The sequence below is a fragment of the Trachemys scripta genome, chromosome 3, assembly GCF_013100865.1.
Source record: "Trachemys scripta elegans isolate TJP31775 chromosome 3, CAS_Tse_1.0, whole genome shotgun sequence".
Classification (NCBI taxonomy): domain Eukaryota; kingdom Metazoa; phylum Chordata; order Testudines; family Emydidae; genus Trachemys; species Trachemys scripta.
This window is the reverse complement of record NC_048300.1, coordinates 140,385,707-140,403,236: the sequence shown is the minus strand read 5'-3', so window position 1 is coordinate 140,403,236 and position 17,530 is coordinate 140,385,707. Positions and strand designations below refer to the sequence as shown.

The 17,530-nt window shown below is 39.2% G+C and overlaps 1 protein-coding gene across 1 annotated transcript in view; it reads right to left on the bottom strand.

The window, feature by feature from the left end:
- The window catches only part of SNAP91 (synaptosome associated protein 91), a gene marked incomplete in the record, with an annotated part of 150,514 nt that overhangs the window by 46,573 nt on the left and 86,411 nt on the right, over positions 1 to 17,530 (bottom strand). Inside the window, 4 exon segments of the mRNA XM_034766114.1 lie at positions 3,650 to 3,686; positions 9,522 to 9,622; positions 11,109 to 11,218; positions 15,618 to 15,645. Of these exon segments, the coding sequence (XP_034622005.1) occupies positions 3,650 to 3,686; positions 9,522 to 9,622; positions 11,109 to 11,218; positions 15,618 to 15,645 (276 nt within the window).

The window sequence follows — 17,530 nt, the reverse complement described above, 5'->3', positions numbered from 1 at the left end:
TTCCTGCCACAACTGTGCTTGCTGTCTGATTTAGAAGATTCAATTAAGATGCACTATCATGAAAAGGAGACTAAGAGCCTTTATTGATATAAGCCTTCTAATAGGAAGCAAACGTCACTCCTTGTAGCATCTCAACAAATCTGTTAAAAACAGCGGTGGCTATTGTTAAGATATAGATATTCAGGCCTGTCTGCAAAGGCCTATACTTTAAGAATTTAGGTGTATTCTTATCACTTAGCTAATTAGAGAGGTATAAAACAAGAATCAAAATCACAGTCTGCCTGTTTATAGGCCTTATCTCACTGTGATAGTCTAAGGCCTTGTTCTTCGGCTAAGGCCTTTGACTAAATAGTAGGGGCAGCCATAAACTGGGAAGAGAATGGTCACAACCTCACCAGTCACACTGGCCTTGCACTTCTGTATTGTTTTGTCATTATAGTTTCCACTTTGCTATTGTTTATTTGCATGGTCTCTGTCTGGTTCTGTGATTGTTTCTGTTGGGTGTAAACCAATTAAGGTGGTGGGATATAATTGGTTAGATAAGCATGTAACAATATTGTTAGGATTGGTTAGTTAAATTTCAGTAAAATGATCGGTTAAGGCAGGGGTAGGCAACCTATGGCACACTTGCCAAAGGCGGCATGCGAGCTGATTTTCAGTGGCACTCACACGCCCGGGTCCTGGCTCTGCATTTTAATTTAATTTTAAATGAACCTTCTTAAACATTTTAAAAACCTTATTTACTTTACATACAATAGTTTAGTTATATATTATTGACTTATAGAAAGACCTGCTAAAAAAGTCAGAATGTATTACTGGCACACAAAAGCTTAAATTAGAGTGAATAAATGAAGACTTGGCACACCACTTCTGAAAGGTTGCTGACCCCTGGGTTAAGGTATAGCTAAGCAGAACTCAAGTTTTACTATATAGTCTGCAGTCAATCAGGAAGTGGGATGGGAAATTGGAATAATGTTTTGCTAAATGGGGGAATGAGAACAGCGACTGGGAACAGGGACACAGGCAAAGCTCTGTGGTGTCAGAGCTGGGAAGGGGGACACTGAGGAAGGAAACTAGAATCATGCTTGCTGGAAGTTCACCCCAATAAACATCAAATTGTTTGCACTTTCGGACTTCAGGTATTGTTGCTCTCTGTTCATGCGAGAAGGACCAGGGAAGTGAGAGGGTGAAGGAATAAGCCCCCTAACAGCTATGTGATTCAGTGATCTCCATCAAAAAATTGGCATTTTAACAGCTACAGACTGTGAAAGTAAAGTACCAAAGCTTCTGTTTCACTCAAGATAGAAACTAAGTGTAGTATCTGTGGAAAACTTTCACTCTAAAATTGAGACCATTGCAGCTTCTAACATACCAAAAATGTGCATCCACAGCTACAGCCACACCTTTTAGTATATGTATCTCTCCCCCCACCCCCGAGCCCTTAATGAGCATGCCTCCTTTGTCATTTCATAACGTAACATTTGTGATTTACTAACAAAATATTTCATAGATATTGAAACAAACACTAAAAGTTGCAAGAAGTTTTGGCTGGCTCTGAACTTCTTGCAGTCTTAACAGACTCCTCATTTGGCCCTACCAAATTCATGATCCATTTTGGTGAACTTCTCAGTCATAGAATTTTAAAAATAATAAATTTCATGATTTCAGCTATTTAAATCTGAAATTTCACAGTGTTGTAATTGTAGGGATCCTGACCAAAAAAGGAGCGGTGGGTCCGCAAGATTATCGTAAGGGGGGGGGGGGAAGAGAAGGGAGGGTTGCGGTAATACTACCCTTACACCTCTATGCTGCTGCTGGCGGTGGTGCTGCCATCAGAGCCAGGCAGCTGGAGAATGGAGGCTGCTGGCCCAGAGCCGAGCTCTGAAGGCACAGCCACTGCCAGCAGCAGAAGCAGACATAAGGATGGCACAGTATGGTATTGCCACCCTTACTTCTGCACTGCTGCTAGCACGGTGGACGCTGCCTTCTGAGCTGGGCGCCCAACCAACAGCCACCACTCTCCTGCCAGCCAGCTCTGAAGGCTGTGCAGAAGTAAGGGTGGCCATACTGCGACTTCCCCTAAAATAACCTTGCGACCCCGCTGCAACTCACTTTTGAGACAAGAATCCCAAATTGAGAAACACTGGTCTCCCCTGTGAAATCTGTATACTATAGGGTAAAAGCACACACCACCAGATTTCATGGGGGGAGACCAGATTTCATGGTTTGTGATGCATTTTTCATGGCTGTGAATTTGGTAGGGCCCTACTCATTGCTGCTGTTTTCTTCACTGAAGTCAAGGGTTAAAATAATGGGGGAAGGGGGGTGGCCACAGCTCCTTCAGATTTAAAAAAAAAAAAAAAAAAAAAAAGGCTCCGTGTCTTCTTCCTAACTTGGGTGAGCAGACTCTCCCACACCTCCTCCTCCTCTTGCTGGTGCAGGAAGCACTCCCCCCTCCTGTTTCGATTTAGTTTAAAATATAACTGACTAATGTAACTGGTATTTGCCAGTGACTTTTGGATTATTTAGGGTGACCAGATGTCCTGATTTTATAGGGACAGTCCCGATATTTGGGGCTGTGTCTTATATAGGTGCCAATTGCCCCCCACCCCCATCCTGATTTTTCACCCTTGCTATCTAGTCACCCTAGGATTATTACACATCAAGGCAGCTCTACTGTATCATAATACCACTGGGTACTTATAGTTCTCAATTGACTATCAAAGTGTAAAACTGCAAAATAAAAGATTTCACAGCTTCACAAAAACAGCAGCTCTTATAACCTTTCGCTACAGAGATGCAAGGAGTAAAAACCTTTAACTTCAAGACGACAGAAATGAGTGACTGTAGTTCCAATTCATCTTTACGATGATGCAAAATCCACTGGCTGTGACACTATTGGTTTGGATTTCTTGTTTTAAATCAATTCTCTTTACTAGTCTGCCCACAGCTATAGTCTGAAGCATACGGAGCACAAGCTAATGGCACACACATGTACAGTCATTAAAAATTCTTTCCTGAAGAAAAGTTAGAGTAGAGGAACACTATAAATACATGTAGCATGACCCGAACAAAGTTATCGTCCCTTTGTATTATATAACCAATCTTTACATCAGTCATTGTTGTAAAAAGAAAGTGCATACTCTGTAGAAATGAAGTATTTACTGCAGAATTCCTATTACAAAGACCAGAGGAATATTCACAGAATTAGATGCATTGGTAAGAAAAAATCCAAACATTTTGAAGGTTTTTTTGTTTGTTTGTTTTTTTTTTTTTTTTTTTTTTTTTTTTAAACTTGAGATAGTCAAGATGCATACTTCCATAAAGGATTTTACAAGAGTAGCAAGAGGTATATTAAAAAACAGATCACTGCATACCTAGCTGAGCTTTGAAAGCTTGACCTGAGATTCTGCTGTTGAAACACTGACACCTTGCATTTGTCTATACTAACACACAACCAATTTGTTACCTCACTAATTTATAGATTATATTGTACTGAAGCCTCCTAATTTTCTAGCATGGTAGCCTACTAAAACGTTGTAAAAAAAATTTCAATTATTGTTTTTATAAAGCAATTAAAGAGAAAACACTGCAACTATTTAAGAATGCAAGATTTAAAAATAATGTTTTACTGCTTTTTATACTTACTGCCGTTACAGATATTTTTGTGGAACAGAGGAATGAAGCTGTGAAATTATCAAAAGGTGAGTATTAGGTCACAGTTTAAAATTAATCTACTTTAACATTTCATGATATTCTGATGTTGTAGGGACCATAATTTTTCCTTGCAAATAGTTTTACAACATGTCCAAGGAAAACATGATATCAAGAAACACAACTGAACAGTTAACATTTGGGACACTTCCTAGAGGACTGAATCATACCCACATAATATATATTGTTTCAGTAGACATAGTTTGCAGCACTGCTTCACTTCTTTTAATCAATCATTCCCTTTGCAAGTCCAACAATCATAGACAATGCAGAAATTAAAGGGTTGGACTTCCAAAAGCACCTCATGGTATGTCTACACTGCAGTTAGCTACCCGCAGCTAGCCAATGCCAACTGACTCTGGCTTACAGGTCTCAGGCTTGGGTTGCAGCCCAAGCTCTGGGACTCTGAAGTAGGAAGGCCCAGAGCCTGCGCTGCAGCCTGAGTTTGAATGTCTATACTACAATTCAACAGTCCCTTAGCCCAAACCCAAGTCAGCTGGCATGGGCCAGTCATGGGTGTCGAATTGCAGTGTAGACATACCCTGGATGGCTAATTTGGGATCAAAAGTCATTTAGGGTGGGATTTTCCAAAGTGCCTAAGATTTCAGTAACGAATAGGGAAAGGCTCAAAAGAGTGGTCTGTTCTCAAGTTTGTGTTAATTGGAAATGAAGAATGTAAGTAAACTCTCATCATAGAGGTCCAAGAAACTGCAAAATTTAATCTACTGAATCCTTAATAAAGGGGTCTGTAACCTTTGGCATACGGCCCATCAGGGTAATCTGCTGGCGGGTTGCGAGACATTTTGTTTACTTTGTTTGTGCAGGAACTGCACCCCGCAGCTCCCAGTGGCCGCGGTTTGCCATTCCTGGCCAATGGCAGCTGCAAAAAGCGGTGGCCAGCATGTCTCTGCGGCCTGCGCCGCTTCCCACAGCTCCCATTGGCCAGGAACGGCAAACCATGGCCACTGAGAGCTGCGGGGGAGCCATTCCTGCAGATTGTCAACGTAAACAAAGTGTCTCGCAGCCCACCAGCAGATTACCCTGATGGGCCCCGTGCTGAAGGTTGCCGACCCCTGCCTTAGTAATACACTGCATTCCTTCAGTGCACTTCCTCTTTGCTTGCTCACCCTTCCCTACATTCCATTTGGTACATTATGTTCCATTATTTCTGCAATTTTTATTTCCCAAACTTTGCCCTATTAAAACCTACTGCCACAGAAAGAAATGAAAGCAGATTATTGCACCTGCAGCTATGGAAAAGTTTGTATAATAAATGGAAGCATGGCAGCTACACTGAAGCTAAACAAAAGAGGGAGAAATTTTCAGAAAGCAATATTACTTAATTGTTAAAGTGCAAATACATTTTAAAATCCAAATCACTGTTAAAACAGTCTGTGTGACCATGTACGATATAGATTATGTCACTGTACTAAAAACAAAGTTTCTGATGTGCCTTAAACTGTGAAAATAAAAACAGGCTCTTAGCCACAACAGCTATTCTCTTCCTTAGTTTCATGGTTTCTTTTCCCTATCTCTAGATCTGTTTTTCTAAACTTCTTTCAGCATATAAAAATTAGTCTCTGTTTGAAGCCTAGAGACTCAAGTTTCCGTAATCCTACAAGAGAATGTTACAAGCTACAAGAGAAGGTTAAAACTTTTGGTTCACAGATTACAACTGCTTGGCATTGCTGAAAGAAAGGAATATGTTAGCATATGAAGACATAAGTAGATTGTCAACTTCTCAATAACTTTGAGAGACTGATGCAAAGGAGGAGGTCTGGAGAACAACGAGCCTTGACCAGTTATAAATTTAATTTGTCCAATTTTTTCTGCTCTGTTCATGTCTTCGTTCTAGAAGAAGAACTTGCTTCAATTGTAGCACAGGGTTCATGTGAATGGTGAAATACTCCATACTTGTGCATCCCATCTCATATGCTCTTTAGTTTATTATTGTTATTTTACATTGTAAAGATATGAAGTTGACAAGGGCATACTATGATAAACAATACTCTCAGGCAGTCCCTATTCTTACAGAGATCTGTGGTGGTTGTGATATGTAGTATGAGGTATGTTGGAACACCAGTGAAAAAAAGGAAACAGCTAGAAGCAGTGGGGGATGGACATTTGAAACCTAAAGCAAATCACCATATACCTTGCTGAACTATCCTCCCCTGTCTTAAAACAAGGCAGCTCTCATATCCAGTTGAAGTGAAATAGGCTTTTGTTTACAGTTAACCTTTAAGACCTAAGGACAGTACAAGTTTCTTTTTAATTATTTTACATAGTGATCATTTAAAATTTGACTCTGATCAGGAGAAACCCAATTTTTACTTCTCCGCACCAACTGTGTCTGAATCACTCCCAGACCATTTAATGAGTTGATCTGGCTTTGAGTATCAAGCTCTTTTGGCCTTGCGTGCGGGAGGCACGTAACCCAGAGAGGGATAGGGAGTAAATGCATGAACATCTATTGTTGCTTTTCAACAATTTCCTTATACTTGACAAGTGGAGCTGTACAAATACTGGAAAAGAATAGCATTCTGATTTCCTCTGCTGAATTGTGATAACTGATGCAAGATCATTGAGGAAGGAAGTAGGTGGGAAGCCTAGAGTACCCCATGAGAAAGGAAGCCTAGCTTTTCTGAAAGTGTATTCCACAGCGTAAAAATTTCAGTATAGCAACAGGAAGAGACTAAAATGCATTTACTGGCAGCTTGCATTCTCTTACGGAGTCCTGGATATTTAGTTATAATTTTTAGAGCTCATTCTAAATCAAGTGAAATTTACCTATCATACCCCCAACCCCACCCCACCCCCAAGACTGAAAAAATAAATCCCAGTTTCAAAATAAAGAAACCTCACAAAAATATATAAAAAGCAACCTATTCCAGTACATAATACTTTAATGGATTTGCCAATTGCTTGAAGGATGTGTCAAAGTAAGGCACAGAGGTATTCCTTGCAATTAGCATATTATCTCACACAGAATTACTACATATTTAACAGGACACCATATTTGTATTACTGCCAATGGTAAAGTAGACTTATTAGAATAAAAAATAATTTGAGTTGTTGAAACAAGTGCTTTCCTAATAAAATGGTTAAAAGGGTATCAAAAATTACATTCAGTAGGTTAGAAGAAAATAAGAAGGAACTTATTACATCAGGAACAAAACAAATCTTAGTGGTGTTATAGGTACATTACTAGACAAGGATGCTAAAATGGTCAGTGACAGATACGGCAGAAGGATTCAAAAATGTTTTGTTCTGTATGCAGAATCAAGTGGAGGACGTTCACATAATGAAATACTTTCTACTTCAACTGTAATTAGGATGTTTAAATTCACAATTGCTCTTTAGCATTTTTAAGTCTGCAGATAATTGGCACCTCAGGATTTTTAGAAGAATTGGCTGAGAGGTTTGCGATGTTGATATTTAACAAAATCCAGTAGCCCGAATAAAAGCTAATATGCTAGTATTTATAAAAGGTAAATAAGATGACCTGGGTAAATCTAGGGCGCTTAGCTTGATCATGATCCAAGACAAAAATCATAGAAAGGCCAATACAGGATGCCATCAGTGCAGAATTAAAGCATGGCTGCATAATTTTTTTCCAGACAATATATTTTTATGAAAAAGATAAAAATAAAAAAAATCAATCAAGTTTGGCCTAAGAGGAGATTAAAGTTTGGTTGATAAAGACATAGAAATCTATATATCGTCAACCTAACAGGTATTTTACTTGATACCACATGGCACTAATTAAAAATTAATAGTGTACAAAAACCAATGTAGCTCATATTTAATTTGTTACTAAGATGGCTAGATAAAGAAATAACTGTAAATGAGTAAACTTCATTCATTGAGGGCATTTTTAATGGGGACCTACTGCCATGTGTTTTGGACTCAGTGCTATTCCACATCTAGATCTTGTTTTCTTCCAGATCATTGATAATTGCCAATAAAATCCACAGATGATAAAAATTGTGGAACAGACAACATGGACAACTCAGTTCTATACACTGAATTCAAATGCATGGTAAGCTGGACTCACTTGAACATACATTTTAACATAGTTAATGCAAGGTAATACTTCTAGGAACCAAGAATGTAGGTCACACTTATAGGGCTTGGAGAATGGACAAATATATTCAGAATATAGAAAAGGACTTATGGTCATAGTGGATAGCCAACTAAGCATGAGCTCCAGTGCAATGCAATGGCTAAGAGGAAAAGCATCCCTTGGATGTACAAGAGGGAATATTGAGAAGTAAGGAGGTATTATTACCCCCTATAGATGGTATTAAGCTTATTACTGGAATACTGTGTGCAGTTCTGTTATCCATGCTTTAAAAAGAAAGTGGATACATTGGAAAAAAGTTCAGAAAATTATTACAAAAATGACTTCAGGTTTAGAAAACCAGATTTACCAAAGAAGATGAAAAAAAGCTTCATCTATGCAGGTTATCCAAGAGAAGATTAAGAGGTAACTTGATCATGGTCTGTAAGTATCTACATAGAAGGGACAATCGTGAATTTGTCTAGCTCTGGCTCCCAACCACTGTATCTTGTTATATCTTTAACACAGAGGGGAATTAACCACTGGAACAAATTATGTAGTGATGTGGCAGATTCTCCATCACTCGAAGTCTTTGGATCAGGATTTGATGTCTTTAAAAAGGATATGCTCTAGTTAACCAGAAGTTATAGGCTTCATGCAGGAATAACTAGGTGACATTCTACAGCATGTATTATGTAGAAAGAAGGTTAGGCGAATTGATCAGAGTTTTCTTTTCTCGCCTTAAGATCTTTGAAAATAGTGGTTAATATGGAAAATTTTAGAGCTAGAAGATCCACAAGAGTTGCTGCTCTAAGAGTTCAAAAATCAGAGCAAATACAGACCAGATATATAAATACATTGCCCAAGACGCCTTTTCTTCCTTAGAAGTTTCAGAGAGAGAATTTGAGTCCATGAAATGTTTCGGATATAGAATAGCATTAGCCCAAACTGAATTTTTTTAGGATTTTGCATACCATGGCTATGCAGATATGGCTGTTACCATCAGCAGTTTTGTTCACCTGGAAGTGTTTTCAAAATTTAGGACTCCTAGGATTGTTAATACACTTACAGGCCAACTAAAAATATCACCACTCACTGAGCAAGGGGAGATTAAGAAATCCAAGAAGTAATAGTGCCAATATTTTAGAATTTTCATGGTGCCTTTCTTCTACAGATCTTACTTGTCTGCAGGGAAAACTTATGTGACTGGGGGTAAGTCACTTATCAAGTCATGGGCAGAGCCACTGGTATAGATTAGAACACTGGTCTTTTGACCCCTATCCCTATGCCCCATCCCTATCAGCACACCACCAGGCTGTTTGAGGCTCCCCCACCCCACCATCTCCTTCCCAGCTGTTCCCTCCCACTCTCTGGGCTACACACTCTGGCTCCCCTATAGGATGTGCACATCCACTCCTAGAAGATTCTTCATTGCAAAGAACCTACAACCTGAGCCTACAACCCGGGGGGAGGGATAGCTCAGTGGTTTGAGCATTGGCCTGCTAAACCTAGGGTTGTGAGTTCAATCCTTGAGGGGGCCATTTAGGGATATGGGGCAAAAATTTGTTGGATGATTTAATTGGGGATTGGTCCTGCTTTGAGCAGGGGGTTGGACTAGATGATCTCCTGAGGTCCCTTCCAACCCTGATATTCTATGATAACAGTAGGGAAAGACAAGTTTCAGTTCAGCTGCCAATCTAAGAGTGAGATTAAAAGGAAAAGTGAGTAAAACAAACAGGTACTTTACCTCCCCATGAAGTTGCTCCTGCTGCAGCAGTTGGAGCTGCTTGCCCAGTAGATGTGAAATCTGGCTGAAGATCTAGAAGATCACTGGATGGTTTGGAAGTGCTATGGGGGGAGGGAAGAAAAACCAAATCTGTAGGATTACAGACATTTGTATAATTCTGCAAAGTAAAAGCTGTTTCATGTTACACTGGCGTGTAAATGTTGTGAACAAGATTAGGGTATCTGTCAAACCACTGTAAAGCAAGTATTTTTCTGGATCAGAACCTAATCCTTCAGAAGCTACTAAATGCCTTTAAACACACATTTAGCTCAATAAATGCTGAAGGTATTCAGCACCTGGAGAGAGGACATCATTGTTCCTAATCACTTATTTATATTAGTGGACACTGATACTGTTCTGTCTCTCCAGAGGACACAATTGAACTGCAATGATACTGTAGGACAAAGCACAATAGAGGAAATACTACTGCAGAATTTCTAAAAGGAAAATCAAAACCCTTTTAGGACCAATGGGAATGGAGCTCTGTTTTCAGTCACAGCAACCATCTTCCAAAACATTTTTGTCCACTAGGTCAGAAAACTAGAGACCTATGCACCAGGTACTGAACAGGCAACAGGAAAAAAGTTCATATCAAGGGCTCATTTTAGAACTGTATCACAAACTAGTCACATTTCAGTACCTCACCCTTCAAAAGAATAAAGTGAAAAAAGTAAGTTAATTTTGGTTCATCATGTCTATTTAGATGTGAAGCTTAATATTTAAGGTTAAAGTAGAAATAAAAATCAATAAATTAAGTTAACACTATTTCCATTAACATGTATATGGGGGAGGGATAGCTCAGTGACTTGAGCATTGGCCTGCTAAACAGAGGGTTGTGAGTTCAATCCTTGAGGGAGCTATTTAGGGATCAGGGGCAAAAATCTGTCTGGAGATTGGTCCTGCTTTGGAGCAGGGGGTTGGACTAGATGACCTCCTGAGGTCCCTTCCAATACTGATATTCTATGATTCTAGTCAAACAGAACTTGTTTATTTATATGAAGTGGCAGTGCTTAACGGTTGTGATATTGGATACAGCCCAAAGTAGCTACGGAACTAATTTCAGCTTTCTTGGAATTAGTCATATAAATCTAGTGTTTGTACAACTGTAATGCTGTACCATTCCACAAATATGCTATGCATTCAGTGTTAAGTAAACTAAAAATTGTGAATGAGTCCAGTGACAAACTGTAGAGCTGTAGCTGGTATACTCCAGAGATCTGGAATTTGTATAGCAGGCACAGCATTTCTCAGAACTATGGAACATGGTTAGCTTTTAAAATCCACAATGTGAAATGGGGAAAGGGTCTGTAGGCAATACATGAAAACAGCAACAGAGGGTCCTGTGGCACCTTTGAGACTAACAGAAGTACTGGGAGCATAAGCTTTCGTGGGTAAGAACCTCACTTCTTCGAAAGCTTATGCTCCCAGTACTTCTGTTAGTCTCAAAGGTGCCACAGGACCCTCTGTTGCTTTTTACAGATTCAGACTAACACGGCTACCCCTCTGATACATGAAAACAGTTCACAATTAACATATTGCAGAACTCACCTGACAGGAGCGGCTGTAGATGAAGTTGCAAAGAGATCAACTGGTGGAGAAGTATCAATACTTTTTGCTGGGGTAGAATTAGGAGATGTAACAGTTGTGGCTGGAGAAGACTGGAGACAAAAAGTCAAAATACATAATCACTCAAACAGGTAGTGCCATCATCAATATATAGACTAGCATAGGCTTTCAAGTCTACCTTACAAACTAATATTACCTCTAATACAAAAAGAAAATTTTCTAGTGAATAAAAATTAATCTGGGGACAACACAAAGAAATCAAGTCTCCATACAGAATGCACTACTTTTTACTTCAAAGGCTGAACAGCATAAATATTCTTAAATAAGAAATGCTTTAATGGACTAGCAAATTTGAAAAAAAAAACAAACAAACAAAAAAAACAAAAAAAAAAAAAACCAAGTACAGAACGCTACTTAACTAAATTGTGTGCTCTGTTTATGGCAGGGGTCGGCAACCTTTCAGAAGCGGTGTGCCGGGTCTTCATTTATTCACTTTAATTTAAGGTTTTGTGTGCCAGTAATACATTTTAATATTTTTAGAAGGTCTCTTTCTATAAGTCTATAATATATACCGTAACTAAACTATTGTTGTATGTAAAGTAAATAAGATTTTTAAAATGTTTAAGAAGCTTCATTTAAAATTAAATTGTAGAGCCCCCCAGACTGGTGGCCAGGACCCGGGCAGTGTGAGTGCCACTGAAAATCAGCTCGCGTGCTGCCTTCAGCACGTGTGCCATAGGTTGCCTACCCCTGGTTTATGGGATCCTTTACTTGCATGGGGAATGTCTGGTCACTGGGTAAGCTTCTTAAACCCTGCCTTTCCAAAGGCTCAAATCCCAACTTATCTCTTTTTGGAGATGCAAGTTATTCACCCTATGCATTTAGTTTCAGTGAAATTGAGAAAAGAAAAAATGGTCAGCTATAAAAAAACAGATATTATGTGGCTTCTTTCTTTGTACTAGCCATGTTTGCACGTTTGTACATCACTACTTTCCACTGCATACCCTCCAACCTGAGAAGCTTGATAAAGCAGTTTAAAAGAAAATACTTTACTTCAGTTCAGGAAATGCTCCAACAGACCTAAGATTATGATTTGTTAAAACAACTTATTAGAGGCAACTATCTCCATAATAATGGATGGTATCATTGGGAGATACCTACTCTTAGGTGCAACATCCAAATGCTGTCTGTGGCTCTTATGGCTAAAGTTTGTAGTCTCAAATTTCTTTACCTTGATAGGGATCGACAGTTTTCCACCATCCACCTTTAAGAAGATCCCACACTAAGTCTCACGTTGGTGGTGGAGGTGTTGGGGGTTATTTTTGCTATATACATCTAGGGAAAGAAATTTGCTCTTCCTCAATTTCTGTCCAATCAATCCTCCAACTTTTATACGATTCTAGTTCCCCACCCACTAAAATGTGTTAAACAGAAAACATGGTAACTGTTAGCACTTTGTTTCTACATTTATTTTCTTGTCAGAAATACCCTTTTTTGGATAGAGGATTCTGTTTAGATACCGTACTATTCCACTTTGAATCATTGCATAGCATCTCAAGTGTCTTATCTGGGTGGAGATAGAGGGTAAAGGGAACAAGAATAATGAAGAGTTAACAATCGGAGGCTAATTAGTTAATGCGTAAAATGCTCTGAAGAAGAGAAGTGCCAGTATCACCAATCAGGGAATCACATGGTAGTTCCCTGGAAAAGTAATCTCTGAGGAAAAACAGCTCAACTGAGAAATTCTGTCAAGAAAAATATTGGGAACATAAAGCAAATCAAATATATTATTGTACATTCAGACAACAATTACAGACAAGCAAGTTCTTTCTTTGATGGTACTTTGGATAGATCAACATGGCCATATCAACATGTCTCCTCAAGGCTAGGAGCATGGGTTATGTTTAAGAATTTTGAAGTGAGACTTCCCATGGGAAGAGAGATATTACCCTTTCATAAGAGTATTAAAAGCAGAACAGCAAGAAAACATGCAAGGGATTTGGGGTTATTTAGGAAGTGGGGAAGTATACTCATGGTAAAAACGGTAATCCAGTTTATGGGGCTGGAGAAGAAAATTAGGAATGAAGATACTGTGCCTCCTCCTCAGTCTGAAATTTAGAGGGTAGAGAAATCAGCATGATCCAGGAACACGCTTCCAAATGGTGAGAGAGAGAGGTTTAGATTAAATCCTACATAATGGATAATGCAAGAACGTGGGGGAGGGTACAATAAATAGTCAGCTCCATCTCAAAAACAGGTCAAGTTGTGTGTAAAATGAAGTGTCAGCTCCAAAACCTTGGACTCCCACAGAGCTGCTCTGCAGGATTTTATGGGCAATTTGAAAAGCTTTATATCAGCAGCAGTTCCTTTTAAATATTTAAACTGTTACTGATGTGTTGTAACGCTAACTGGTATCAAAATATAACTAATGCTGTGAGAACAGACCAAAAACCTAACTATAGCTTTGTTAACCTCTCTGTACTGTCAGGGAAGCCCATAGTTCAGTTGTGTACCCCTACAAGAAGTCACTTTTGAGGAAGCTGCCCTCATTTGACAAATTGCAAACATTAAGCTACACCATGAAAGTAGATTTCAAGACTGCTGCATTTATCAATTGTAACTACAACCACGTATTCAGAGTAACAGAATCAAAGACTCAGGCCACTCTTCAGTTCTTCACTCAGTAATTCACCTTGAAGAAGTCAATCCAGCGGTTAGCAGTGTAGGTACTTAAAAGGACTAAAGATCTTCCCATCAGAATAATTTGGAATTACTGTCTGGGGCACTGAGTCATGCATCCCCGTGACTGGGGCTTGTTATTGTATTCTGCAACCACAAGTAATGAAGACTGAAAACAATAGTACATGGTTGTAACCCAATAGCACCTTAATGCCAGCAGGCAAGGGGGTTACAAGAAAGTCCCAATTCTTGTATGTACATTCTGGTTCACCACAGAACGCCATGTGAGGTCTTAAATAAAAGCTGGGGTCACACTGGGTTTTTAGTATCATTGTGAAATGTACCTACAGATACTTTGTAAAGAGTTACGCACATAAATAATGAAATACGTCCTTAGAGTCTGTGTCAAGGTATGAGTCATCAGCAGAGGCGGAGAAACAGGTTTTCTGGCAGACATATAATGTTTATTCATCTCTTGGATGTACACTAAGCATTGTAAGCTAAACTGGATGCCTATTTACATATGAACGCATTGAAGAAATGTGAAGTCAACATAGGGTGACCAGACAGCAAGTGTAAAAAATCAGGCCAGGTGGTGGGGGGTAATAGGAGCCTATATAAGAAAAAGACCCAAAAATCGGGACTGTCCCTATAAAATTGGGACATCTGGTCACCCTAAGTCAACAAGGCAGCAGCACACAGGAAAAACTAACCATGGGAGGTAGAGGGGGGCCCATAGTGCTCTGGCTTGCTGGGTACACTAGGCAAGTCACTTTACCTCTTTGTGCTTAAGTTTCCACATCTGTAAGATAGGGATACTGACCTCCTTTGTAAAGCACTTTGAGATCTACGGATGAAAAGACTATAGAAGAGGTAGGTATTCCTACTACTATATTCCTTGGAAGAAGTAGGCATTAAAAGCTGTTGAAACATCTTGCACAACTGATAATTCACAATAGCCACCTTACTCCTAGTGAGGTGACTATTTGATTCCCCTGTCTTCGTGGAAGCCTTTAGTGCATACAAGTTTGATCTACAGAATGATTTCAGCATATGAATGAATGACTTGAGTCATGTTTCCTGGGCACTGACAGACTGATGCCAAACATTTGCAGAGACCCTGTCCTCTGAGCTGACATGACCAGGCCTAAGAGAGAGGCAGCGTTCATGTCCTCTAAGGTCATTAGGATAAGGCTGGATGCTGCTTGGTATTAGAATTTCTGTAACAAAAAGTATGCAGACATTTGGGGGGAGAGGGGAAGGAACAGTGATCTGAAACCAGCCAAATAGGGGATGGCAAATCAAATAGCGGAGAACTCAAAAAGGCAGTCTCGTCACAGTAAATATATTACTAGAGAAAAAGATGTAGGGGAGAGAAGCTGACATGCCTCCGAGTCAGCTTCTCACTGGGAAATGGGAATGGCCAAGTTGAAGGTGTGGACATCCGTTATGCCTCCACATAGCACTTGATTGCCATCTCCCGGCAAGGCAGTTCAACATTCTTTCGAGAGCATTCTCAGCCACCATGAGTTAGCAGCTTAAAATTTAAAAGCAGGTCTCCAATCCCTGTTTTACAGTGGTTTCATTGTTTGCGTCCACACACACACCCTTTTTTTTTTTTTAAACTGATGGTAGTTTGCCTAGAGCTTGGGATATGGGGGGGTTTTTGGGGGGGGGGGGGGGAGGGAAGAGCGCCACACAGACCCAAATAAAGAATTTTTCTTAAGCACTTTTAACTCTAATGGTAGTTTAAAAGCATATGCTGACTGAGAGCAATCAATCTTAATTAGTACATAAGCAATTAATATTTACCTTGCTTAAGGGAGAAGGAGCACCAGATCTAAAAAGAAGAGAAGATAATGAAGATTTTCAAGTTAAGTACATTTTAGGAAAGCATGCTGAAGAAACATCAGAATAGTTTTTCAAGTTCTCATTAAAAAATTATTTAACCAAAGAGATTACAAACAAGTACGCTGGACTTGTCTAAAAGCCATTTCAAAACCAATACATGCTGTAGTTTAACTCAAAGTCTGTCATTTTAGGAAATAAAGAGAAGTTTTAAGTGGTGAAATACTAATGCCTATGTTTAGTACTGTCTGTGGCATTTGACACCCTGGGCCAAATCTTCCAGTTCAGACCCCATGTACTTGACACAAGAACTGTAAGTAAGGCAGCAACTTACACGTCTGCTTTTGGCCCCATGAAAGCTGGGGATTACTGGAGTGAAGTGGTGGCCTGGCCTTACCTCTTTCCCAGCCATGCCCCCTGTATTGGTGGCTGGGAAGGGTTGGCATATGAGTCACTATGGAACAGGAAGACTCTTCAGCGGGTCAAATCCACTTATTTTTAAGCTGCCAGAAAGCTACAAAAGCCAAGATCAGCTATGCCTTAGCTCCTGACAGTTATGTCTGAAATATATAGCTTTATGGTAAGGTGGCATTTAAGGCATACATACCAGTGATTTAAGATTAAAGTGTTACAGGGCTACTGTATTTAACATAAATAAAACAAAACATTACAAACCCAGGAAATTCATATAGAAGATTATACTGAAAAGAAGCCCAAATATGCAAAGATATGGCAATGCACAGTTAGGACACCTAGACTAAAATCTGCCCTGTGGTGACATCATGCAATAACCATACAGTTTTAATTAAGGCATATTAATATTTCTGGTCCTAGATTAAACTCAGGAAAGATGTATTTGGGCTTTTTCCTACCTCATGCTGTCACTACTAGACAGAGTTAAGGCTGTTTGAGTGCCCTAGCTGTGCATTTTCTTACCCATAGATAGTTATTTGTTATAAAAAGAGTAATTATGTCACTGATTGCTGCTTTCACAGAACTTCAGCTGAGTAAAAAAACCTGAAGAAGATCTCTGTGTAAGCTCAAAAGTGTGTCTTTCACCAACAGAAACTGGTCCAATAAATAGATATTACCTCATACACTTGTCTCTCTAAATAATTTGAGAGAGTCAATTTTCTCACTTCTAGGCTAAGCTTTTTTACTAATCTGATAGTCAATTTTTTGTACCAGTTTAACTTCTGGGTACATTCCCATTTGTGAAATTGATCAGAGAATTTTTCATGCATTTAATTTTGTGGTTAAGACAACTAGTTCTGAAATACACTATTAGATATTCCTCTTTGTGCATGAGAAAGCAAACATTCCTTGATTAATTGCAAATATCAGCGAACACAAATATATGCAAAGCACATGAAAAAGCAACTTAATCATAGAAACTAGAAACTGGCAAGATTTAATCACTCAATCTCCTCAATAAGATGAGCACTTAAATATGCATGCAAACAAGAGTATATAAAAACTTACCCTTCACTAAATTGCACGGCAAACAGACATACAGAAAGAAAAGAAAGAATGCATAGGTTAAGTTTCAGAGTAACAGCCGTGTTAGTCTGTATCCACAAAAAGAAGAACAGGAGTACTTGTGGCACCTTAGAGACTAACAAATTTATTAGAGCATAAGCTTTCGTGGACTACAGCCCACTTCTTCGGATGCATATAGAATGGAACATATAATGAGGAGATATATATACACACATACAGAGAGCATAAACAGGTGGGAGTTGTCTTACCAACTCTGAGAGGCCAATTAATTAAGAGAAAAAAAAAAAAAAAAAACTTTTGAAGTGATAATCAAGCTAGCCGAGTACAGACAGGGTGGTATTGATGTGACCATCGCTTATTAGCACAGTAGTGTCCAG